General features: G+C 47.7%; 1 protein-coding gene across 1 annotated transcript in view; it reads right to left on the reverse strand.

Annotated features, from left to right (window-relative positions):
* Nucleotides 1-16,806, reverse strand: part of LTF (lactotransferrin) — a 29,316-nt gene extending 12,510 nt beyond the window's left edge. The window contains exons 1-9 of the mRNA XM_033204937.1: nt 16,474-16,806; nt 11,366-11,529; nt 8,034-8,142; nt 7,541-7,723; nt 7,044-7,191; nt 6,052-6,107; nt 2,190-2,368; nt 1,554-1,728; nt 561-715 (exon numbers count right to left, since the gene is read on the reverse strand). Coding sequence (XP_033060828.1) covers nt 561-715; nt 1,554-1,728; nt 2,190-2,368; nt 6,052-6,107; nt 7,044-7,191; nt 7,541-7,723; nt 8,034-8,142; nt 11,366-11,529; nt 16,474-16,516 — 1,212 coding nt within the window. The 5' untranslated portion in view covers nt 16,517-16,806. The remainder of the gene's footprint in view (nt 1-560; nt 716-1,553; nt 1,729-2,189; nt 2,369-6,051; nt 6,108-7,043; nt 7,192-7,540; nt 7,724-8,033; nt 8,143-11,365; nt 11,530-16,473) is intronic.
* Nucleotides 16,807-26,853: the final 10,047 nt, after the last annotated feature.

The raw sequence follows: 26,853 nt of genomic DNA on the forward strand, positions 1-26,853 counted from the left end.
GTGAACTGTGGTAGTACCACTGCACTCCAGCCTGGGTGACAGATCAAGAATCTGTCTCTTTAAAAAATAATAATAATAATAATGTTTTCTAAGAGTAAACATTCATGTGGAAGAATGTCCATTATATGCTGTTTAGTGAAAAGGGCTTAAAAACGACATAACTGAAACACTTCATTATTGTTGTATGCATATCTGTAGAGACACAGAGAAATACTGGAATGGAGAATTAGCCAGATTTTAACCATGTCTGTCCCTCTGTGTGAGATCACAGGTGGTTTGGGGGGGTTGTTGTTGTTTTGTTTTAACATCATACCTTTCCATATTTTCCAAATTCTTTACAATAATCCTGAGTTGTTCTTGTAATCAGAGGAGTGGGAAACCCACAGGAAACTGCTTTTTGAACCTAAAACGGTGCATGCCCCTGAGCACACCTCTCCAGGTGTCCCTGCCTCATCTGGGCCCCTGTGACCTCTTTGACTGCTGACTTCACTTTAAGCACATGCTCAGGCCCTGGGTCTTCCACAGGGCCAGCCGCCCACCCCTGGGACGGAGCCCCCTACCAGCACCAGGGCGATGCAGTCATCCGTAGTGGAGGCCAAGGAGCAGTTCACATTGCCTTTGCTCAGGGCACTCCACTGGTTACACTTGTGCAGCTCCTCCTCGCCCACTGCACACCACACGACCCGCGCACGCCGGGCAGCCACCTCCTCCTCACCTGCCAGAGGGAAGACCGCAGGTTGGCCAGGCAACCTGAACCTTGCCAGGTTGTCCAACCTCCCCAGAGTCAGGGTCCTGCCCAGACCCCCCCAGGACAGGAGCTACAGTAGATGTATGGACGTGTGGACCCATGCCCTCTCCTCCTCCACTTCTCAGCTCCAAGCCCCTTCTTCAGGCCCACAGAGCTCCCTGTGTTTCCCGTTTCTGTTCCTTTGGAGAAGTTCCCTGGATTCTAATCTATTCATTAATCTTTAGTGTCAGGAGGTGCCTATTGTGTCTGTCTCTAAGGATAAAAGCTCCATGACCCAGAGACCAGTGACAGCCCCAAGAGATGGCCTAGGGGACCTTGAGCCCAGCCCTGACTTCCCCTAATACCTGCAATCACCATCAATAACTACAGTGTAGCCTCTGGGTTCCCCCAGACTCCCACTCCCAGCCCCCCATCAGAGGAGGAGCCATAGCTGAGTTCCCCCACCATGGTGTCCCCAACTAAGTTCAAGGCCTGGGCCTGGGGAGTGGGGGTGTTCCACCAGACCGCCGGATTCATCCAGAAGGGGTCCTGGTTCTCTTGGTTCATGTTCATGTTTCTCACTTAATAGGAGGCAAACTGATTTTTCTGCCAAGCCTGGGGAGCCTGGTGTGCACTGATCGGGTGGCCAGACTATTCTCTTAGAGACACCTGACCTAATTCACAGAAGACACCTACACCTGCATCAGACCTCCACGATGACCCCACAGTGGCTAGGAAAAGCAGTGACTGCCACAAAGTAGGGCCACCTGCTGGGAAGTAGAAGACCGCACCAGGCGGCCCTCAGGACTCTCCTGGGCTCACTCACTTTCCCTCAAGTTCTGGATGGCAGTCAAGTAGCCGGAGCCAAGGTACAGCCCAGAATCTATCCTCGGGGGGATCCTTGAAAACCCGATGGCGGAGTCCTTGAACAGCAGATCCTTCTGCCCTCTCGGGGAGCCAAAGAGCTGGAACACTGGTGACTTGTCCTTTCCAAACTTCTCCTAATTAAGAAAAAATAGAATGATGGTGTCAATGGTAAATATGGAGGAAACAAAAAAGATGTTAAAAAAGAGTATCTGGAGCTTTGGGATCATTCTAACTGAGAGCAGGAGCCTCCGTTGCGACCCTCCTGCAGAGGGACTCGTGCCATCCCGGAGACCCAGCAGCTATGGCTCATTCTTTGAAGAGCTGCTGAGGTTCAAGCACCTTAGGGCCCTGAGAAGATTGCATCGACCACCCCCTGCTTCTGCTCCCATGATAAGACGCTGTCAGTCAGTGTGGCAGAGGAGTTTCATTGCTTCTGCTGTCCAGAGTACAGCCTGGGCAAGCAGCCCAATGCATTAGTGTGCTATCCTGCAGCAAGGCTACAGGACTTCCAGAGTGGCAGAAGTCAGGGAAGTAAGGAACCTTGCCCCCCGCCCCCCAAATCCAAGCAAGTGGGGAGGACTGTGGGTGAAGATACCTGTGCCTGGCGGAGAAGCTCCCAGATGGCGTCCTCCTTGCCATTCACACTTCGTGCCACAACGGCATGAGAAGGGACCCGCGCCAGGTGGCACTCCTTGAACTTGTCCACTGGCTTCCGAGTATTGTCTGGGCAGAGCAGCTCATACTTGTCCCTTTCAGCCGGGTCTGACAGGTCCTCTGCAGGGAAGGGGAGGTGGGAGGGAGCCTAGATGAGCCAACTCCAGCAGTAACCACGAACTGTAGTTCTCCTTCTCCCCACAGAATTTTGAGTTTGGGGAGACATCTTGCACAACTGACAAAACCGAGGGTCAGAAAGGCAGGGATTTGCTCCAGAACACTCAGAAAGGTAAAGGTAGTGCCCCAAAAGCCTCAGGGGGCAGCCGAAGTGTGATCCTCATCCTAAATCACTTAGGGAGCCCTGGGGTTCCCCTGCAGGTCAGAAAGAACGAACCAGATCCGTCTGTTTCTGCAGCATCTCTGCCTGGAAAAGTCACTTTGTAGAGACAAGCCCAGGAGGCCACCAAGGGTTACTCCCTTACCCACATCTCAGGGAAGAATAAAAATGACAAAAATGTTGATAAGGCAGGAAATAAGGCAGGAAGGTGAGTCACTTTCCAACACTGAGTATATCAAAAGAAGGGAAAGAATGGTTTTGTGAGTGAGTTCAGGCAAATGTGGAATATCATACATAAATTGCTTCAGAATGTGTAGGGTGATAAAAAACTTGTCCGAGTCATTTTATGAGATTAGTACAACCTTGATGTCAAAATTAGAGAAAGTACAGGAGGGAAGAATTAAAGGTTTATTTTACTTACAAACATAAATGCAAAAATTATAAATAATGAATTAGCTAACTCAGTCTCACAGAGTATTTTAAAAACTAACAGATTGGGATGAAGGCTTATCAGTTTATTCTATAACAAAAGAATGGCTGAACATCAAAAAAAAACTAAAGTAATCTGCATTTAATGGAAGAAAACCATGAGATCATCTTCATCTCAATAGATGCAGAAGGACTGTTTATGTGTTCAACATCTATTTGTGTGTGTGTATGTATTTTTTTTTTCAGTCTCAGAAAAATAGTAATAGATAGAACTGGTAACCTTTTTGTTAGTTTGTTTATTTGTTTGTTTGAAGACTGAGTATCACTCTGTTGCCCAGCCTGGAATGCAGTGGTGCAGTCTCAGCTCACTGCAGCCTCCATCTCCTGGAGTCAAGAGATTCTCCTGCCTCAGCCTCCCGAGTAGCTGGGATTACAAGCCCACGCCACCATGCCTAGCTAATTTTTGCATTTTTAGTAAAGATGAGGTTTCATCCTGTTGGCCAGGCTGGTCTCGAACTCCTGACCCCATGTGATCCACTCACCTCAGTCTCCTAAAGTGCTAGGATTACAAGGATGAGACACCACGCTGGGCCATAAGTTATTGACTTGATAAATGCCATTAATCAAAATATCTACAGCAAAAATCTTACTAAAAGAAGAAAATTTAGACGTTCACCGCAAAATCAGGAACAAGGCAAGGATGTCCACTATTACAATGCCAACACAATTCTAGATAACTGGATCACACAATTTACAAAAGAAATGGGAGATATAAACACTGGAAGGAAAAAGACAAACTCTTATTTAAAAAGATGATATAATTATCTACAAAAAAAACAACAAAACTAATAGAAACTACTACAACTAAAAAGGGAGTTCAGAGGAGTAATAAGTTATAAGAGCAACCTACAAAAATCTGATGTTATCCTCATTAACAATAACCAAATAGAAACCAATATGGACTGTAAGATGTTACAATAGCAACTAAAACCGTTAAGTAGCTTATAATTAGCCTCCCACAAAGACACATCAGACCCATAAAGGAAAAAGTTTAGTTCTATCAAAGAAGCTAAAAAGAGGTGTGATCAAATGGGGGAAATTTAGCATCACCATGGACTGGACAACTTAATGTTATAAATATGCTGATTTTTCATGGAACAATTTAAATTCAATACAATTCCAATCAAAATTTCCAGAAATTCAACAAAGTAATTCTGAAGTTTTCACTCAGTATATTTGAAAAGGAATAATAAAGTGAGAGGGGAGAAGGAGGTCTCTCTCATTCTCTCTCTCTTCCTCTCACTGGCTCTCTCTGTCTTTCTCTCTCTCTCTCTCTCTCTTCTCTCCACCAGATAGTAAGACCCATTGTAAGTCACAATACCAAAAGCAGAAAAAATGCAAATACACCAATGAAACAAAATAGCTCAGAAACTGGTCCACTCAGATATATACAAACTTGGTGTAGAACTGGCTTCACATATCAGTAGAAAAAAGATAATTTTGTATAGTTTTTATTGTAAGGAAAATTGCCTCACTGTAAAGGGGATAAAATGCAAAAGCCAAATCCATATCTGGTTTTCTAGGTAGAGCACATATACATAGATGAGGAAGGGGATCTTCAAATCTTATTGTAGGAAATAATTATGATTTGGGTGTGAAGAAGGACATCTTTGAAAGACCTCAAAGCTACAAACCAACAGGGCGAGGCTTATGGATTTGACCTTATCAATATCAAGGATTTTTGATCAACAAAGACTACCGTTGTCAGATTTTTGACTGAGAAAAGATTTTACTAAAGTTTAAAATCAGCAATGGTTTGATACCTAGATAGAAGGAACTTCTGTCCTTGAATCAAAATCATGCAGAAACAAGATGTGAAATTCAATTTAAAAAGTAGTCAAATGTCACAAAATAAGAAAGGGAAGCCCAAACTGCTAGCAAATAGGTTGAGATGATCAAACTCACCAGATGTCAGAGAAATGAAAATTAAAATCAACAACAAACTATCTATTGCATTACAACCATCATTCGGACAAAACTATGAAAGTCAAAAAATACTTCTAAGTGAAGTTGTGAGGAAATTAGAATACTTGCAGACTGTCCTTCTAGACAGCAGCCTAGCAATACTGAGTGCATGTGGGGTGTGTCTCTGGTGGCCCTGGGTGCATGTGGAGGCCTGGTTCTGGTGGCCTCTGATGAATGCAGGGTCTGTCTCTGATGGTCCTGGGTGAATGTGGGTGTTGTCTCTTTCTCTGGTGGTCCTGGGTGGATGTGGGGTGTGTCTCTGATGATCCTGAGTGAATGTGGATATCTGTTGCTTTCTCTGGTGGTCCTTGGTGGAATACGGTAGCTCTGCCTCTGTCTCTATTGGTCTTGCATGGAATGTAGTGGGCTTATGTCCACTGGTCCTGGGTGCAGTGTGTTCAGCCTCTACGTACTCATCAATTGTGCTTTAGTATAGGTCCAGGAGGGACACTGTCCAGGAGGACAGTAAGGAACACAGGTGAAGGTATCAGTCATGTGGCTACATGTGGTAGAGGAAAAGAGAGCACAACCTCTGTCCATCACTATGGTGACAGAGAAGTACAATGTGGACTTATTCCACGGAACATTCCTCAACTGTTAGGACCCCTGAGCTAGACACGTATACAACAATACCGATAAACCTCTAAAACAAAATGCTGAGCAGAAAACCCGAGCAGCAGGGTTCTATTGCTCGCTAAAACCTCTGTGAACTCAGAAACCAGAAACACAAACCAGCACGATATGTTCTGCACAAGCACATACGTCTTGGAGGACGCATTGCCAAGCACCTTGGCGTGGGTGTCTATGAGGGGAAGAGAAAGGCAGTGGGCACAGGGGTTTAAAGAAACGTGACCATTTAAAATATGAAAGCTCATAAAATCAGAGCTGTGCCCTGTAGGAATCTTGAAAATGGTCTGCCATGAACTTCAGAATCTAATTAGCTCAAAGGTCAGAGTCATGATCAGGTAAGATAAAAGGGGGCGGTACCCACAGCTCATTACCCTGCTCTTACCAAACACTGTGCTCTCTCTGATAAAAGCCACGTCTCCAGCCCCCTCCCTCAGACACCTGTGAAAAGAGAAAGCATCAGGGGTAAGCACGGGCAGCCCCTCCCCGGCCCCTCCCTGTGGAACAGCAACCCTGGCACTCAGCACCTGTGGGTTTCCACTCCCTGTGGGGCAGGGCTCTGAGGCTTTGGGGCATCCCAGCTGGGAAGGTAGGGGCTCCCTCCCAGTGGATTCTGAAGAAGGGCTCAGGTGCTGTCCAGAGGCCCCCATCTTCTGCTTTGAGGGCTAAGAGGACAAAACTTTTTTTCTATATACAAGAGAGTTTTGAAGCCTCTACCCAAGAGGGTAAAGGCTTAGCATCCCTGTTCGTCTGACTCTTTCCCTCAGGACTGAGTGTGCAGGTGTGCCCTGGCCAGTGGGGAAGCACAGAGGCCTCCCTCTGCAAAAACACCTAGCACCAGCAGACAGAATAGGAAAAGGGGGAGCTCAGCCTCTGCGTGGGGGCAGAGCATGGGGGCGAATCAGGCATTGCTCACTGTCCTTCAGCTGTGGAGAGAGGCCCAGGTGGGTAGAAGGACATCAGCCTGGACACTGCAGCCGTCCTGCCCAACCAGGAGCCAGGACTGCCTATCTCATGACAAGATGCCTTCAGTCCTGCTGTGGTTAGGGAGGGGGCAGAAATTAGTATGAGGAACCCAGGACAACACGGGAGCCAAGTTGGATTCAGGGCTCTCTGAGGTGACAGGAGGGCCCACAGCCACAGTGACTGCCTGTGGGGCTGGTGAGAGGTGGGGGGCAAGGGTGGGCCCGGAAGGCTGGAGGGGAACACACACTGGGCAGGCCTGCACTCTTTTGGGACACACAGCAGTAGGAGAACCAGACCTCCTCTCTGGTCCCCGAGAGCAGGCTGGGCTTTGTGTGGGGCCAGAGAAAAAGCCTCCCGGCCTGAAGCCACGGGACACTTGGCCACTGAAGAGAAGGGGACAGGGTCACTCACTTGAAGGCACCAGAGTAGCCGAAGTACGGTTCCTGGGAGGAGAAGGCACATTTGTTTTCCCCTGTCCCCGCACACAGGCGACACAGGTTGGGGAACTGTTCTTTATCTGCACCGGGAACACAGCTGGCTGAGAAGAACCTGGCCACAGCTGTTAAACATAGAGAAGTGGACCACAGAGTGTGAGCCAGTCCTGGCCACAGGGGGTTACACCTCCCATCCTGAGGTCCCCGTGAGCAGGGCTCCTTCCTCCACCCCTGCAGGAGAGCCTCTGTCCTGGGGCTGGGAGCTCGAGACATGCACCTCTGCCGACAGCAGACTCAGCTGTGCCTCCCAAGGGCTGCTGGAGTAACAGATCCTGCCGGCAGGATCCTGCCGACCAGTCTCACCCCCACCTTGATTCATCCCACACTTTCACCTGCATGATCTGCGTGGTCTGTGCTTACAACTGGAGTAGAGCCCCCTGCCTGAGGTCACTCACTATCCCTCAACCATCTTACCTGCCTCAATGGGCTCAGGTGGACCCATCCAGCTCAAGAATGGACGAAGCATGCCTATAGGGACATTCCACCCAGCGGTCCTGCGAAGGCCTGTGTGGCAGGACTTCAGACCTTGTAGTTCGTTCAGCTGAAAGCGGCCGCCCTTCTTCACCACAGCCACGGCATAATAGTGGGTTCGTGGCTCTGCAAAGGGGCAGATGGAATTGAAAGCTCTTAGCCTGGACAAGAGGGACAAAAACAACCCACCCTGCAAAGTCTCCGTGGGAAGGGGCAACACTATGCTGCAGTTTCCTCGCAGCTCACGTGTGTCCTCCTGTCACGGGTCAGCATCAGGAGAAACAGCCTTCATCTGGCCCAGAGCCCAGCGACTCCATTCCCTGCATGTGTGATGTGACCGAGACTCCACTTGCACATGTTCCCCAACTCCCAATCCACAGAGCTCAGGGCACAGGCTGGGCCCACTATGGCATCTGGGACCCCAGGCAGAACTCACCTCCTTCAGTCCCGTAGACTTCCGCTGCTACAGGTCGCAGTTTGTAGGGGTCCAGGCCTGCTTCGTATATCAAACCACCATCAAGGGTCACAGCATCGGCCTTGTTTGTCTGAAAGCAAAGAGGCCAGACCGGCTTCAGCAGAAAACTCACCCAAACCCGGCAAGTGGGACTTCAGGACTCAGAAAGTCTCCATGGCTGGAAGGGTCGTCAAACGGGTCCGCTTTCCATCACATCCACTCACTTCCTATGAGAGATGGTGAGAGCCAGGGACTCCTGTTTCGGGACAGTGAGCACCAGCTCTCTAACTCCTGAGTCCAGCGCCTGCCCTCTTTCTCCTCTGCCTGCCTGTGTCACTCTCCTGATCACACCCTTCACAGTCATCTACATTTGAAGTTTTTTGTTCTAGATGCTTTCTATTTTTGCTCTATATTCATTTAAGTTCTGTTTTATTGGATAGAAAATATGGTTATTAAGAGATCCTAAAATTATCATAAGAAACCATGTTCCTCCATTTCTGCACATTGCTTCCCACATGATTACGTATTTCTTTGGTTTGCAATGTGGGATAGATCAGCGGTCCCCAACTTTTTTGCCATCAAGGACCAGTTTCAGGGAACGTAATTTTTCTACAGACAGATGGGGAATGGTTTTGGGATGAAACTGTTCCACCTCAGGTCATCAGGCATTGGATTCTCACAGGCAGTGCAACCCAGATCCCTTGCATGCTCAGTTCTCAATAGGGTTCACACTCCTATGAGAATCTAATGCCGCCGCTGATCTGACAGGAGGTGGAGCTCAGGCAGTCAGGGTCACTAGCTGGCCGCTTACCTGCTCTGAGGCCTAGTTCCTAACAGGCCATCAACCAGTACAAGTCTGCAGCTAGGTGGTGGGGACCCCCGGGACACATCATATTTTGTGGACTGCTTATTCATCTAAAACTGGATACATTTTCTAACTTCTGCAGAGGCTTTATTGATTTTGTTGACAGCATAATGTTTTCTCATAATGTGGGTGTTCTATCGTGTACTGAATAATTTCCCCCAATGTCTAGCACTTGGGTTTATTTCTAACTGTTGCCTGTGAAGATTGTATTTTCATGAATATCTTTGTCCTCAGTATTTTTCCTTGTGACCACTTGTGTCCTTGGGTAGGCACGTGAGGGTGGAATCCCCCAGATGAGGAGCACGTTTCTCCCCATGACTCTGGCTGCTGTTGCCTTTCTGCTTCCAGAAGACTTATAATACCAACTCAGAATGGCACTGCCCGTGAGGACCAGCTTCACTCTCCAATCACCAGCAGGGCAGACTATCATTCGTTAGCTGTTATTACTATAGAAAATTTGAGTACTAACAAATTGCTCAGGTCTGATTAGTACGGGGAACATCTCACAACTATTTTTTATTAATCATGAATTCCCTCTTACTAGTAACTCTGTTCATATCATTTTCCTTCTATGATTTTACATTTTTTCCAATTTGAGTTATTTTATTTATTTTTTTCAAGACGGAGTCACCCAGGCTGGAGTGCAGTGGTGCCATCTCAGCTCACCGCAACCTCCACCTCCCAAGTTAAAGCGATTCTCTTGCCTCAGCCTCCCAAGTAGCTGGGACTACAGGAGTGTGCCACCACGCCCAGCTCATTTATTTATTTATTTATTTATTTTGTATTTTCAGTACAGTCAGGGTTTCCCCATCTTAGCCAGGATGGTCTTGATCTCCTGACCTCGTGATCCACCTGCCTTGGCCTTCCAAAGTGCTAGGATTACAGGCATGAGCCACCGCGCTGGGCCTTGAGTTATTCTTTTATAGAGTGTAAATAGTAATCATGTGTCAGAGCTGGTGCATATTCATTCATTCCGGTGCTTTCTAAATTTTTTATTTAAATATTTTCTATGGGCTATGAATTACATTTTCCGTATTTTAGAATGTCTGTTTCATGATTTAGTTCATCATTTAAGAGATTTCTATTTCCTCTACAGTTCTGCTAGTTAACCTGCCCCCTAGTTTTTCAATAATACAAATTTTATTTTTAACCATTTAATCTATCTCAATTTTATTTGCATGAATGGTATGTAGTACCGCTTTTAAATAGGGATCTTATTTTCCGAGATCAGACAAGATCGGATGCATTCAGGGTGGTATGGCCGTAGACAGGATCTTATTTTAAAAGGCAGATTTTGTGGCTTCTTTCACATATATTCAGATTGAGTAGGTTAGAAGAGAGCCTAGGAATCTGCATTTTAAACAAGCAAGAGATGTGGTGCTGGTTTTTTGGTTTTGTTTTTGTTTTTTGAGATGGAGTCTCACTCTTATCACCCAGGCTAGACTGCAATGGCATGATCTTGGCTCACTGCCACCTCCCGCTCCCGGATTCAAGTGATTCACCTGCCTCAGCCTTGTAAGTGGCTGGGATTACAGGCATGTGCCACCACACCCAGCTAATTGTTGTATTTTTAGTAGAGATGGGGTTTTGCCATGTTGGCCAGGCTGGTTTTGAACTACTGACCTCAGTTTATCCTCCCACCTCGGCCTCCCAAAGTGCTGAAATTACAGGCATGAGCCACTGCACCCAGCCACTGGTACTGTTTGTATGCAGGTAATAGTTGTAAAATAATAGCCTAAAACATTGATTAAACTAGATTTTTCCCTAAGTACTATTCTAATAACTCCATTGTATTTATAAGATAATCCCATGAAGTTGCCTTGGGAACTTCTACATAAATTATCCACTCTGCTGGAGTTGAGTACACATGATTATAGCACATGGCAGGTACACAGAATATATTTGTTGAATGAATGGGTAAAAATTATTTCAGTAGATCTTACATCTCAAAAAATAAAAGGAATCATAAATCATATACAAGTCATGATACCCTTTTCTCTCTCTCTGAAAGTGTCTTGGACAAGAGTCTTTCTAATGCCCAGCACCCTGGCAGGCCCTGCCCCAGCCATGTGATATGGCAATGTGACCAGAACAAGCTTCTTTCTCACAGGGTTTAGAGGTCATGACTCTTTTGGAGGATTTCCCTCTCTGGGTAACCTTGCTTTTTGCCGATCCTATGTATTCATCAAACACAAGTGCTTACGTTTCATTCTGGAACAGTTGTTATTAACAGTTTATGTGGAGGCCCCAGGTTCCTCACACGTGGTCTCTTAAGTTCCTTTCTTTCTGCTCTGAAAATAGCACGGTTACCTGTGAGAGAGGACAGCTCCCAATTTGGTTGCCCAAAAGGTGAAGCAGAAGAAGTAAGGAGATCCCATGTTCTATGTTTTTCCATTTCTCTCTCCCTTCCATTCAGCTTGGTCCCAACCAACACCCGGCACTGACTCACCGCAATGGCCTGGATACACTTGGTGGGGGAGGCTCTCTTTATGCAGCTGACAGGAGGGCCACGCACTCTTCTCAGATTCCTTTGCCATTGGGAGCATTTTGTGGCCTCGGGTTGGGATACAGTGCACCATCGAACACTCCTCCTACGGGCAGCCAGACACAGTCCTGGGAGAGAGGGGCCAAGAAGTAAGGATTCAACCACTGACTGAGGCAGTGACCACTGCGCCCTCTGATGCGAGTTTTCCAGACTCCTCCCTCTCTCTCAGCTGCCCTCCTTCCCTCTCCATTTCATGGCTACGTCCAGCCATTCTCCACAAGTGGAGGCATCTTGATGGACTAACAGGATCTCTGCATTGGCTAGAGGTCTGTGGTTCTCAATAAATTAAAGGAGAAAGCCCCTCTAGATTATTTTTATTCCTATGAATTTGACATGTTTCCTACCACTTAAAAAATGATGGTGATCCCTCAAATCAGTTATGGAGTTCTTCTACCAGCTTTGGCAACTTTGAACCTGGAAGGCAAGCAGGAAAGGAGTCATTGCTCCTGTTTTACTGATGTGGAAATTGGCTCCTAAGAAGGCTGAGGTGACTCGCCACTCAGCAGTGCAAAGCCCAGCTGAGAATCCAGGTCTCTCTAGACTGTTTTGTCCGTAAATGTCTTCCCAGGGAACGCCAACAGAACAAGGGAAAATATACCTGACTTGGTTAGTAGCTGAGGTAAATGGTAAGTCAATGTCAATGGGGACAAATCGGTTGGTTGGTGTGCCTGAGCTACCACCATTCACTCTGTGCAGAAAGACTGGTTCTCCTGTTGAGCCTGCTTTTGTTGCTCAAATACTGGTTCTTCTGTTGAGCCTGCTTTTGTTGCTCAAATCCATGCTATTAGAGAGGAAGATGCATTGAATTTACTCCCCTGGTTGCCTGATAAAAGGCATCTACAAAAAACCTGCAATGAACATTATACTAAAATAATGAAAGACTGACTGCTTTCCACCTAAGATCAGGAGTGATGAGAGAGTGTCCACTCTCACCTCTTCTATTTAACAGTGCTAGAGATTCTAGTCACAGCAATAAGGCAAGAAAAGAAATGAAAGACACCCATATTGGAAAGAAAGAAGTAAAACTGACTTTATTTTCAGATAACATGATCTTCTACGTAGAAAATACTGAAGAATCCACAAAGTACTATTAGAATTAACAAACAAGTACAGTCAGGCTACAGGATATAAGATCAATATACAAAAATTGATCATATTTTTGCATATAGTATAGAACAATCTAAAAATGAAATTAAGAACATAATGCTAGATACTATAACATCAAAAAGGATTTAATACTTGATGGGTAAATGATAAGAACAGACATTTTACCAAAGAAGATATATGAATGGACAATAAGCACATGAAAAGGTGCTCAATATCATTAGTCAAAAACTGCAAATTGAAAATGCAAGGAAATATCATTTCACACCCACTAAACAGGTTATAATAGCTAAAACAGACAATGACACGTATCAGTGAGAATGTGGAGGAGTGGAAACCCTCATACATTGCTGAGAATGTAAAATGGTGCAGCCACTTTGTAAAACAGGTTGGCAGCTTCTCAAAATGTGAAGCACAGAGTTCCAATAGGACCCAGCAATTGCACTTCTAGGCATATAGCCAAAAGAAATATTATAAAAACCTATCGTACATAAAGGCTTGTGCATGAATATTCATAGTAGTGTTATTCAGAACAGTAGAACGCTGGAAACAACCTAAATGTCCAATAACTGGTGAATGTACATCCATTCAATGGAATACTACTCAGCAGTGAAAAGAACTACTAACATGCCCCACAACATGAATGAGCCTCACTTATGCTCAGTGAAAGAAGCCAGACACAAGAGACCACATACTGTATGATTCCATTTGTATGAAATGTCCAGAAAAGGCAAATTTATAGAGACAAGAAAATAGATTAGTGGTTGTCTGATGCTGGGGTAGAAATGAGGATTAACTATAAACAGACATGAGGGACCTTTACTGGAGGGGATAAAAGTGTTCTAAAAAGGATTTGTGGTGATGGTTGCACCACTTGGTAAGGTTACTAAAACTCATTGAATTGTACACAAATAGGTGATTTTTTTTATGATATATAGAATATACCTCGGTAAAGCTGTTACCAAAAACAAAAACAAACAAACAAAAAAAAACCAAACACACAGTTGTAAAAGCCCTCTGCTCTTTGGATGTGCTATGGGGTAGAATGTTCAGCCTCTGCTGCCTCCTATTTCTGAGCCATCCCCTTATGGTGAGAGCCACCCATGGCCCTTGGGTGGGCAAGAGGCCTGTAACTCCCAAGCTGAGTCTGCAGGGGTTTGGGGACACCCAGCTGCTCCCCTTCACCCAGCCTCATCCCAGGGAAATCCCAGGGGATATAATCTTGCCTTGGAAGCCCTTATGGAACTATCCTACACTGAGAATTAACCCAATCAGATGCAGCCATTTGTGACCCAGTAAGCTTTAACTGGATACCTGCTGTATACACAGCACTGTGTGTCACACAAGGAATGTGTAAGCAGACAGGACCAGATTTCACTTCTCACTGGAGAGGCAAAAATCCAAAAGAAGGAAGCTAAGAATGGTGAATGTGTTAAAAGAGAACAAATACCAACTAATGGAGACATACATGTCTGTATTGTGAGTTCTGCCAACATCTCTGTTCTCCAGGGGAGGGAACTCTGGCTTTAACTAGTTATGTGGCTTGTGGAAGTTCCCATAGCTAATAAGTAAGTGTTGGATCTAGGACTTGAACCTAAGCAGTCAGGCACTAAACTCCCCTACTCTTACCACTGGGCTAGCCTACCTATTTAGGTTGGCAAAGTTAGAGACAGGTTGGAGATGGGGTTAGAAAAGGGTCTGGGTCAGATCATGGAAAGTCTCCAATGCTGATCCAGGGAGGTCTTATTCAGGATGCAGTGAAGCTGTGACTCATGGGAAAGGCTGGAGACTGGAGCTCTCCCTAGGGCAAGGGTAGAGTGAACAGAGACCTGGGACCTGAGAACAGGCAGAGAAGCTGTGGCCAAGGAAGGCACCAGGAAAGGGCTGGTCTGAGTGGAGAGGGGGGACAGCACTGAGAACAGAGAAGGGGACAGGGATAGGGAGGTGGTATCAGAAATCACCTTGGTAATGGGTGGGTTCTGGGGATGAAGCGAGAGAGTAAAATTGAAGACCATGCCTCAAGCTGGAGGTGGGGGCTGAGCAATGATGGGAACCTGTGGGCAGAGTTCATTTCTTCTCCTAAGAGGAGCTGAACCAGGGTGACTAAAGGACCACTGAGCGCCCTACCAGAATTCCCAGTCCCTAGCCCCGCAAACACCAGGTGAAGTCTCCACGCTCTTACCTCGCAGCTCTGGAGCTGTGTGACTCCCTGAAGCAGGTCTGGGTCTGGCCCCTCCAAAATCCTCAACCCAGCACTTGTATTCAGTGTCAGGCACTCAAATGCTGCCCACCGGACCTGGCTGGACTCTGACTAAAGCTTACATTCTGGGCAGACATGCAGTGCCCTGGCCTTGAAGGCAGGGGCCAGGACAGGAGTTACTCTTCCCACCTACCCACACAGCTCATGATAGGGCCCAGGCAGACTGCTCAGACTGATGGGAAACCTCAGGAGTGCCTCCCAGCCCATGGCTCCGGGGGCTAAGCAGACAGACTCCTCCACCCACCGCTCACATGGCTTAGATCCAGCTGGTCCCACCCACCCAACTTCTGTCAGCCTGGACACCCATGGGGAGCAGGGCAGGAATCCCATAGGGCAACTGCCACCCTTTCCTCAGGAAGGACAAGGGTTTCAATGGCACTTTGGGGTGCAAGCCACCATCCCAACTGACTACAGGATTCAAACTGCAGACCTTAGTAGGCACCCAACCAACCAAAGATCCAAGTGAATATGAAACCCAGTGGTGCAACTCTGAGCCAGAATCCTGGACCACAGCCCATGACCACTTCCAGGAAGGCAAGGCTTCCTTCCTCTCCTGCCCCTCCCAGGTGGCCCTAACCCTGTGCAACAGGCCACTTGCCAGGGAGCTTGAGGGGAAGAGAACAGTCGGGTCCTGGCCAGTCCCAATCTGTCTTAGAGATGAGAAGGATGACCAACACCCATGGGCAGGAATTTGGAGCAGGAGACCAGAAGGGCAGGCACAAGGATGGGTTCGGGCTCCCACTGCTGCTCTCTATCCACCGCCACCACTTCCATCCAGGAAGCTCCCCGCCTTAGGTAGATGCCATAAGACAGGTGGAGGCTGCACTGGGCTGGGGAGCTGTGACACCTGGGCTTTCACGATGCCCCCTCCCACTGCCTAGGTCCTGATGCCCATCACAGCCCTTTCTGCTGAGGCCTGGGACCTTCCCCTCCTGGCACCGCAGGGAGCTCCGCACTCACTAATGTGCAGCGCTGGAGAGTGCCCTCTGAGCACCGGAGAAATTACTTTGGTTATGGAACTAACAATTGTTTCCTTCCTTCTACTCTTCCCTTCTGTTCGGCTCACATTTCCCTCTCAAACTCTCTGACACAGGGTTCCATCAGGAGAACCCTCCGCACCCCTCCCCACCCCTCTGCCACGGAAGGTGCGTGAATGCCCCATCTCCTGTTCACAACCCTGTGGACCCATGGTTAGGTCGTTTCGTTAAGCGAAGAAACTAAGTCTCATAAAGGCTCTGTCTGGCTGGGGTCTCACAGCAGGAGCTAGGATCTGAACCAGGGTCCTTGAGCTAGTCATTCACCCTCTCTGAGCCTAATTTCCCTCCCAGGTAAAACGCGTATCACAATACAATAGGGACCAAATCCATAGGGGGGACACAAAGGGACAGTTGCCTGAGAGGCCTTTTGAGAAACTCCGCGCAGAGCTAGGCGTGTCCCGACCCGGTTTAGAGGAGCCCAGATCCTGTTCCTCCCCAGGTGGGAAAGAGACTGGCCCCGCGTCTGGGCCGTCTCCCGGCTGCAGACGCAGGGACCGCGAGGCTCAGAGACTCCGCGCCCAGCCAACCGGACACAGGGACCAAAGCGCCTAGCAGACAGGGCGCAGGAGACGCCCATCAGGCGGCGCGCGCACACAGGCACCTGCACTCACCGAGGGTCCCGAGGAACAGCAGGGCGAGGAAGACAAGCTTCATGTTTGAAGTCCGGAGGCGACTTGGCAAACAACGGCTCTGCCACCTGCGCCTGCCCTGCGCCCCTTTATTCAGGGCTTTGCCCCGCCCTGTTGCCCAATAGACACCCCTTCGCTCCCCACTCCCCGCGGCCAGGTCTACTTGTTCCTTGAGGATCCAGGCTCCTCCGAAAAGCCCTGAGGCGGGGCAGGACTCCACACCGCGCGGGGAGAGGAAAGCCAGCCTGCACCTCACCTGTCCTGGTTCTGCCTGGCTACTGCGATGTTCTTTCTCACTAGTCTGCAAGTCCCTAGGAGTCGCAGCCCCCTGAGCCTTGCCCCAGCTCTGGTCTCAGTGCCTTCTAGAGGGCAGGACACAGAGCAGAGGGTCTTTACTGGAAGATCGCCTTGACCTGTGAGACTGCTGTCTTCTTCAGCAGATGACCTTGAAGGTGCCTAGGAGCCAGTAAGGGTAGGTGGGTTTGCTTTCACCTTGGCTCAGCAGTGAGCCGTGAGTTGAAAAGATGACCCAACCGCCCCCAGCAGCAGCCTAGAGACAGCTGACAGAGAAAATAGAGGCTGCCCAGAGTCCCAGGCAAGCTGCCCAGGGGGTGTCTCCCTGCCCTGCTGAGACCCACAGTACAGCTCCCAGAAAACAGACAGGGACCTCAGAGGCAAATGGCCACCACCCAAGGCTGGCTCCAAGTTCTTATTTGCCAACAAGAAAGATGCCCTATGGCTAGGATGCCCTACCATTTGTTTTTTTTTTTTTTTTTTTTTTCTCCACCTCCTCCTCCTTCTTTTTTGGTGTTGATAGTATTCAGTAGGAAACGGTAACCTCATTTTAACAATTGCCATAAATGTCAGATTTTAAAATTCAAAAGCAAGAATACATCTTATAAACACGGTCCCATGACACACAACAGCCCAGGTACAAATGTCTCCAGGACACCACTGCATGCTATTAATCAGTTGGAAGCAAACTAAACATCCATCTCTAGGGCAGTGTCACACACAGCATGGTGCCTGTGGGACACATTGGGGGCCTCAGAAAGAACATCCTGTGTGTATGGATGTGAACTTAGCCCAAGAGTAACTAGGCAGGGCAAAGTGGCTCATGCCTGTAATCCCAGCATTTTAGGAGGCCAAGATGGGAGGATTGCTTGAGCCCAGGAGTTCAAGACTAGCCTGGGCAACACAGGGAAACCCCCATCTCTACAAAAAATACAACAATTAGACCGGCATGGTGGTGTGTACCTGTGGTCCCAGCTACTTGGGAGGCTAAAGTGGGAGGACCATTTGAGCCTGGGAGATGGAGGTGGCAGTGAGCCATGATCGTGTCACTGCACTCCAGCCTGGGCAACAAAGTAAGATTCTGTAACCCCCACCAAAAAAAAAAAGAGGTAACTAAGTGAAGAAAAAAGGTACCAACAGTGAGGGAAATAGTAAGTCACCTGAACACCTTTCTTGGCAGGTGAGTCTGGCCAATATGTGACTCTGAAATCTGCTTATTCTGAAAAGCTGGTCTTGACTCTGCGTAGACTACTTGGTACTAAAAAGCATTTCCTGGAGCGGATGGGCAATGCCCCAGGGAGCCAGCTCTGCCAAGAGTGAGCATGCAGTGGGCATCCAGCCATGGAGAAGCAGGCGCAGCCCAAGGTGGAGAGGCCATTAAGGAGGCTGGGGAGCCCCTCTATCTCTGGGCATGATCCTGCCAAGGCACAGGGTGGAGGCTAATCAGGGATCCTGCTTGCCTGCCATGAGACTGGGGTCTGAGATTTGGTGCTAGAATCACCAGCTGGGTTTTGTGGTGACAGATCCAAGGTCTCTCGTTGTTTGGAAACATGATATTGCACCATTAAAAGTTGCCTTCATCAATAATTGCAGTAAGTTCTTTCAAAAATACTGAAGAAATACAAAATTGACTAATTCCCAGGAATGCTGAAGCATCTTTGTACCTAAATTGGCAACTAGACTTTGCCTTTGCGTCATTATAAAAGAATTAAGAAACATCATAACCCATGTCTCTTTTTCTGAGTGCAAATTTAAAAAAGGATGACTGGGAGGTCAGAGGGCCCTGGACCCTCTTAAGTATGTTACAGTGTTGGCAAGAACACAGAGAACCTGGGGGCACCACCAAGAGGCTCAGCTTAAGGAGGGTCCTGAAGGCAGGATGGGTAGGCAGCAGGGCAGATTGTTTTCCTGCTGCGCCTGTTGGAACAGCCTAGACCCAGGGCAGGGATGTGCGCATCTGGACACAGGCAGAGCAGCCCCCAAGGCCATTTGCAGAGCGGGTTGATGTAGGGGATGAGTCTGCCCCCAAAACAATGAAGTTTAACTGATCTATTAACAGCATTCATTCATTCATTCATTCATGCCAGAACTGGTAGATGCCATGAGAGACAGAGAAGAGGGGTCTGTCCTTGCCCTCAAGAGCTCACAGGACCATGAGAGACGGACGGGCACAGGAATGCACTTCTATCACAGAGGCTCCCTAAGAAGAGGCCAAGCAGCATAAACCAAGAGAGTGTGAGGGCCCAGAGGAGGAATGACCAGCACCCATCATGAGGGCTCCAGAGGAACTCAAGGAAGATTTGGCCTGGGTACCTGAAGGAAAGTGGGATTTCTACAGGTAGAGCATTCTGTAAAGTAAACAACCAAACAAGTAAAGGCGTGGGAGCCAATGAACCCAGTGACCAGTTACCTGAGCACCAGGGACAACAAAAGTTCACTCTGGCTTTCTGGCCAGGAATTCTTCTCTTTTTTTTTTTACAAACAGGGTCTCCCTCTGTCACCTAGGCTGGTATGCAGTGGTGGTACAATCACAGCTCACTGCAGCCTTGACCTCCTGGGCTCAAGCGATCCTCCCACCTCTGCCTCCCAAAGTGCTGGGATTACAGGCATAAGCCATTGCAGCCAGCCATGGCTTGGAACTCTTGTTGGAAGAAGGATGAACAAAATCCTCCTCCTCTATCCTGAGTTCCACATCATGTGTTCACCTGCCTCTGGATAGCTACTCTTGCAGGTCCTGAAGGCACCTAAATTTAATATCAAAAATGCAACTCACGTAGTCCCTCCAACCCTGCACCTTCTTTTATATTTCTTACCACTTTCCACCAAACCCACCAAAGAGCCACAGAGGCACCCTCAAATCCTTTGGCCAGCTAGCTCTGTGCATGTTATAGGCACTTGAAGATCAATATCGGTTGAAGGAATGAATAAATGAAGAGGAGGAACAGGCTAAGAAAGGGACAAAGGATCCTGTATGTAATGTGTTGGGTCTGAAGGACAGTGAGGGTCAGGGCTGGCTAAGCCAGGCCACGCCAAAGCCTGTGTACATGGACTCATTAATCTATCCATTCATTCAACACTGGTCTATGGGACATCTCCAATGTGCCAGGAGTTGGGTCAGATCTCGAAAAGCCTGCAGGGAAGCAGAATGCAGGTTTCCAAATGCTGAGACGGTAGCATGAGTTTAAGGAGCACAAAGAAGGTAGCTGCTGTGGGAACCACCATGCAGTGGCAAGAGTTAGTGTTCAACAGGCAGATGTGGGAGGCTGACTCCCTTCCCCCAACCCTGCTCTACTCCCACCCTCAGAACTCCTCCAAGGAGCCTTTACAGAATTGCAGGCCCAAGCCCCACCAGCAGGCAATAGTCTCTGGCCAACCTAAGTGCTCCCTGCAAGCCAGTAAACCTCACACCCTGCCCTCTATGAGCCTCTAGCTTCAAACCCCAAGAAGAGTGTTGGGAAGGAAGTGTGAGATCTGGGTAGAAGTGGCTCCACGTGGAATAAGGCAGAAAAGGCCTTCCTGAGACATCTATTCACACTTGGACAATAGCCTGGCAGACAGGAGAACTTCGGCCTTTTCTTTTCCCTGCCAGTGGTGTGAGATTGCTGACTTGAGAGCCACTTAATTAAATATTTAGGGATTTGGGGTGGGTTAACTGATGGCAGCTTGATGTCAGGCATAGTAGATTCCAGGTATGTATTTATGCCATGGAATTAGCAAATGCTCTAAATCAGGGCTTCCTCCCTCCATGCCCCTGGAGGACCGGTTGACCAGCACACAGCTGCCTACGTTCATCACTGTTTGGTGTCATGCAATGTCCACGTTCGTGCGGGTGTGTTTGTGTGTGGGTGGCTATGCCATCCCTAGCAGAGAAATAGGATAATAATCTTTAATATTTGGACGGCATTTTAAAATCCAAATAGTGCTGTCAGTGACTTTGTCTCGTGTGGCTTTAACAACAACTCTGTGAGTTAAGACAGTCACTGTTTCCATTCTAAAAACAGGTACTCTGAGTGTTGCCTGAGGTCACACACTGAATAAGATACAACTGCTATCCCTGAGTCTCCCATTAGGCCCACGGCCAGGGGCTTTCTCCTTTACAGGCCAAGAACCCTCTGAGAGCTCAGGATGCAGAGACTGAGGCCCAGGGATCTCAGCAGAAAGGGAACCTGGAAAGAATTGAACCTTTCCATGAAGCAGGCCCTGCCTGGCCCCTTCCACACATCAGCTGTCTTCTGATGCTCTGGAAATATCATAAGGTGCTTGTTACACCTGTTTCCAGTTGAGTGGACTTGGGCAAGGCACTTTGTTCATGGTCTCACAGGCAGTGGAGAGTAGAGCCAGAAATCCACCCAGGACCCCATCCGGTGACTCCTTAGGGCCTTGGTGCCTTAGTAATGATCATTTATTTGCTGGTCACCCTGAAGAGAGGGGCAGAGAATGGGCAAGAAGGAGAAAGAGACGGATGGAGGGCTGCCTGTGTCTCTACCCACCCAAGTCCCCACAAAATCCCAACACAATGATCTCAAGAGAAAGGCCCTCACATTTGGCCCCACACTGGCCCCTTTGAAGACAGCCAAAGGCCCTGAGAGTCTGGGAACGCTTGTGGGCTCCTGGAAGCTTCCATCAGGAGGGAAGAGCTGCTGAAGGGCACCAGGCAGGAAAACAGTGGCTTCTTTAGCCAACATGTATTATTGCCAAATATTGCCCAATTTACAAAGGTCCCACAGAGACAAGGAGCTTCTGTCTGCTTGGATGAGCCCTCTTCTTCCTCTTCCTCTTCCCTCCCCTCACCTGACCCTTCTCCTCTGCAGAACCCTCTGCCCTCTGGGCCCTCTCCTCACAGGGACAGCCCTCCTGGGATTGGCTGCTCCAAAGACCTGCTGAGCATGCTCCCCAGTGGCCAAGGAGCAGTGGAAACAGCTCAAGCTTCCAGTCCCACCCTGCTTCTGAGCTTTCAATTCTCCTGGCCAGGATAGCACCCCAAGTTCCTGGTAGACATCTGAACTGAGCACCTAATCACCACATCCATTGAGAATGTACAGCAGGTCAGGCCCCGCGGGAGAGCCTTCTGGGAAGGTGCTGGCCCAGAGGGAGCATGTGGGTGGCCCAAGGCGAGTCATGCAAATTTCTTCCCAGAAGGAATGAGGCCCTGGCCCAGGGAAAGCCCAGGCATGAAGCACCTAAGTTGCTGACCCATGGTGCTTCCTCCTACAAGGCTGCATTCTGGAGGGGGCTGCTCCACAGGCTTCACTGTGCTGGAGGCCTCTGTGTCTGCTGTCTGTGTCCTGCAAGGACAAGATCAGCTGGATCCTTCACTCAGTAGGAGCCTGAGATGGGCGAGTGGAGGAGTGAAGAGGCTTGATTTTCCTCCATTTCTCTGGGTGAGGCTGCTTATCCCCAGCTCTTCCAGGCTAGAGATGCCCAGCTCTCTGACCAGTCCTCAAGCCTCACTACTGCTCTGGTAGCGGACTTCCTCATCCCATCATTCCTTTATTCACCTGACAGCTGGGCAGACGGGACGGCATGGGGAGAGGTATGGTTAGAAGCTCAGAGATGGGATTGGCTGGCTAGGTTTGAACCAGTTCCACCCTAAACAGCTCCCTGGACCTAGGTCAGTCTTTTAACCTATCTAAGCCTCAGTTTCTCCATATGTAAAAAAGAGATACAAATAATATCCACCATATGAGGTGGGTAGAATTAAAACCTGATGTTGAGATGCTTGTGCAGTGCTTGCTACAGGCAAGTTGTCATTGATATTTGCAGACACTCATGAGCCCCCACTGTGTGCGAAAACCTCAGCTGGGCACAGAGGTTCAGGGTTGAGCAGGAAGGAGCCCAGCCTCCAGCGACGCCTGGTCAGCAAGAGGGGCTGCATGAACCCAGAGAGTCACCATCCTACTTGCAGAGAATGTTAACAGAGGCTGCAGGGAACTTTGAGAGTGAAAGAGAGAGTGGCAGAGTCCATTCTCCAACATGGCCCTCCTAGGAGAGCACACACTGCCCCCAGCTGCCTGCCTTTTCTAGAGTGTTCACAATCTGGCCGGCCTACTCTCCATCTGTGTCTCTCTCCTAATCCCTGCCTCCTTTGTTTCTCTGTCTGTTTCTCTCTCTCCCCTTGGCTTACCTTCTCCCTCTCTATCTCCCTGTCTCTATATCCCTCTCTCTCTTAAACACCTATGTCTATAGGTGTTATGGATGCCTGCCATAGGGAGGGGATCTGACCCTGGCTGAGCTTCCTCTAACATAGTACTTGTAACTACTGACACCTGTCCCTGCACCCATGCCCTCACTCTGAGCTCCAGGAGGGAAGGGACTATGGTTGACCAGTTCTGTATCCCCAGGGCCCACCTCCAGGCTTCGCCCAGCAGAGAGTCTCCCTCAGGGCTATTGACCAGGTGACTGTGTGGAGCAGCGGAGGAGAAGCCCTGCATTAAGGCACATGGAGAAAGGAGCAGGGAGCGGGCCACCCAGTGCCCCTTCCTCGCCCTGTGCAGTACCCACCTGTGTATGTCTTGAGGATGCAGAGGCTGAAGATATATCTCCATCACCCCCAGCACCCAGCACCTGCCTGCAGGGAAGCTGGGACCTACTTCTCCTACTGAAAGGCCTCCTCTTCTACAGCCCCATCAGCTTCCAAGGATAAGAAGCAAGGGCACTGGTAGAGAATCAAGGCAGTGCCAATGATGACAAAAAGAGCAAGAAGAAATATAGGGGCTGTGGGCCATGGGGACAGTTTCCCAAATTTTTAACACACATCCCTTTCAAGGCCATAGATACTGTCATCTTAACCAATTATGTTTGTAGTTGGAGGCTTGTTGGAGCCTCCAGAGGGTCCTTAGCAGCCCAGGGCCTCCCTCTGTCGCTCTTTCTGGGCATGAGTCTTTTCCAGTGACACCCCTCCCTTCTCACTCTTCCCTCCCCTCTCCCTCCCAGCTCTAGATTCTACCCTCCCCATTCCTCCCTCTACTCTTATTCAGCTAAAACCAGAAGTAAAGCTAGCACAAACTCATATGACTTTAGGAGATGCCTACCATGAGCTGTGGCATTTATAGTGTGTGTTTTTACTGAAATTACACCCTCCCAAGGACATGTGGCAGGCAAGCTACAGAGAGTTCTCATCCAGGGTCCTCTCCGGGGCATCCTGTCCATTCATCCTTAGCCTCCTGTGGGGTACTGTTGAAGGACAGAGAAGGAGCAGAGACAAGGGGCAAGACGCCCCTTTTTTGTGATCAACCTAGCAAAACTTCATCCTGAGCAGTCTTCCTCCAGAGGGTATTAATTTCCAGAAAATCGATTTTGGAAAAGACTCGTGTGTGTGTGTGTGTGTGCGTGTGTGTGTGCGTGTGAGAGACAGAGAGACAGGGTCTTGCTCTGTTGCCCAGGCTGGAGTGCAATGGCACAGTGTAGCAGAATAGCTCGCTGCAGCCTCGAACTCCCAGGCTCAAGTGATCCTCTTGAGGTTCAGCCACCTAGTCAGCCCTCTTGAGTAAAAGCTGACCTCTCCAGAACGTGTGTTGTTGGAGGAATTAGGGGGAAGCTGTGGGTATGGGGCTAAGGTCCAGGACAGCAATGCCTCTGAACCAATAATGTTGTTGCCAAATGTTGCCCCATTTGTAAAGGAAACTCAGCAATCAAAGAACTTCTCTCTGCGTGAACCAATCCTTTCTGTTTCTTCCTCTTGTCTTCTTCGTCCCTCTCTGGAACCCCTCCAGGTGGCCTTCTCCTCACTCCATCTGGCAAGGCAGAGGTCAGACTCTCCATGTCTCTAGGTCAATACTTGTGTGTCCTTACTGATTCTCCTTTCTCTTTCAGTTACTGCATGTCATCTGTGCCCAGGTGCACTCAATTCTTCCTCCATCCTGCCTCTTGTGCCTGCCTATTCCTTTCCATTCCATGGTCCGGAGATGACCCTGGATTCCTGCCTCAGCTTCTGACTGCTCTCCTGACCCTCATCTCTCCCAATGCACCCATCCCCGAGGGAAGCTTTCAGAACCACAGAGCTAACCATGGTTCCAAGGAATCTTTTCTTGCCCTTCCTCTCTTCTCCCATAATCTGCTCCTAAAGAACCTCATTCTCCTTCCTCCTTTGGATTAATACCTTCTCTGTGCTAAAAACTACTTTATGCTACTCTACTCTGGCGATGTGTACTCAACTGTGAACAGAACAGCTCAGCCTAGAAGTCCCACCAGCACCTCATAACAGCATGTCCAACTTCCAGTTCTGGATCAAGATGGAGTAGGCACATCGCTTTCTATTCCTCCCTCTAAGTACAGATTAAAATGCTAAAGATTATAGATGTAGTGGCTTAAAACAACACAAATGTATTATCTTACAATGCTAAAGATCAGAGTTTCAAAATCAGCAGTGAAGTAAAGAATGCAGGACTGTTTTCCCTCTGGAGGCTCCGGGCAGAATCCATTTCCTTATTGTTTTTCAGCTTCTAGAGGTTGACCCCATTCCTTGGATCTGGGCTGTACATCATTCTCACCTCTGTGGCTCTCATCACATCTCCAACTCATACTCTGACCTACCTGCCTCCCGCCTGTAAGAACTGTCATGATTACATTGTGGCCATTCAGAGAATGTCCCCATCTCAAGATCTTAATAACATCCACAAAGTACCTTTTGCCATTTAAGCTAACATATTTACAGGTTCCAGGAACTAGGACATGGACATCTTTGGGGTCCATTATTCAGCATACCACTCCAGTAGACTGTAATAAATCATGTGTGTACTAAGTAATACCTACAGTAACCACTAAGTAATCTATACAAAGATATATACTCAAAGTTACTATAGGTACATCAAAATGGAATTCTAAAAAATGTTTAAGTAACCCACAGGACAGTAAGAAAAAGAAAACAGTAAAATCTAAAAACAGAGAGAAAAAATAAAATGAAATGGCAGGCTTAACACTAACATATCAATAATTACATAATAGTCTAAATACTCCAATTAAAAGAATGGATTGGAAGAGTGGATTAAAAACATAACCCAGCTCTAAACTGCCCACAAGAAACTCATTAAAAACAATAACAATGTAGGTAGAGTGAAAGTAAAATGATAGAAAAACATAAACCATGCAAAAAGAAAGCAGGAAGAGCTACATTAATATTAGATAAAGTTGAATTCAGGGCAAAGAAAATTATTAGGGGCAGAAAGAAACATGTAATAATAAAAGAGTCAATACACCTAGAAGTCATAACAATCCTAAATGTACCCACCAAAAAGCAGAGCTGCAAAATACGTGAAGAAAAATCTGATACAACTAGAAAGAGAAATAGATTCCACAATTATAGTTGAAGACTTCAAACTCCTCTGCCAACAACTGATAGAACAAACAGTGAGCAAATCAACAAGGGTGTAGAAGAATTCAACACCACCATCAACCAGCAGCACTGAATCAACATTTATAGAGCCCTTTACCCAACAACGGCAGAATACGCACTCTTTTCAAGTCCCCACAGAATACTTACCAAGATAGACCATTTGCTGGGATATAAAACAAACTTCAACAACTTTTTAAAAATTGAAATCATAAAAATTTATTCTTTGATCACAATGAAATCAAACTAGAAATCACTAGCAAAAAGATAGCAGAGAAATCTTCAAACAGTTAGACACTAAATATCACACTTCTAAATCATCAGTGGGTCAAAGAGAAAACCTCAAGTAAACATTTTTTTTAAATACACTGAACCTAATGAGACTGAAAATACAACATATCAAAATGTGTGGGATGCTGCTAAAGCAGTACTCAGAGGGAACCCTGTAGCACCAAATGATAACATTAGAGGAGGAAAAGCCTCATATCAGTAATCTAAACTGCCACCTGAAGGAACCAGAAAAGGGAGAGAAAAATAAACCTAAAGCAAGCAAAAGAAATAAAGCGGAAGCTACCACGACAGATCCTAAAGACAATGGAAGGATAACTCAAGGACTACTATAAGGTCTCTGCACATATACATTTGACAAGTGATATGAAATTGACCAATTTCTCCAAAAAAAAAAAACTATCACAACTCACAATATGAAACAGATCATCTGAATTAAGAAACAGAGTTCA

Source organism: Trachypithecus francoisi, unplaced genomic scaffold (genome assembly GCF_009764315.1).
Source record: "Trachypithecus francoisi isolate TF-2019V2 unplaced genomic scaffold, Tfra_2.0 Lachesis_group0, whole genome shotgun sequence".
Classification (NCBI taxonomy): Eukaryota; Metazoa; Chordata; class Mammalia; order Primates; family Cercopithecidae; genus Trachypithecus; species Trachypithecus francoisi.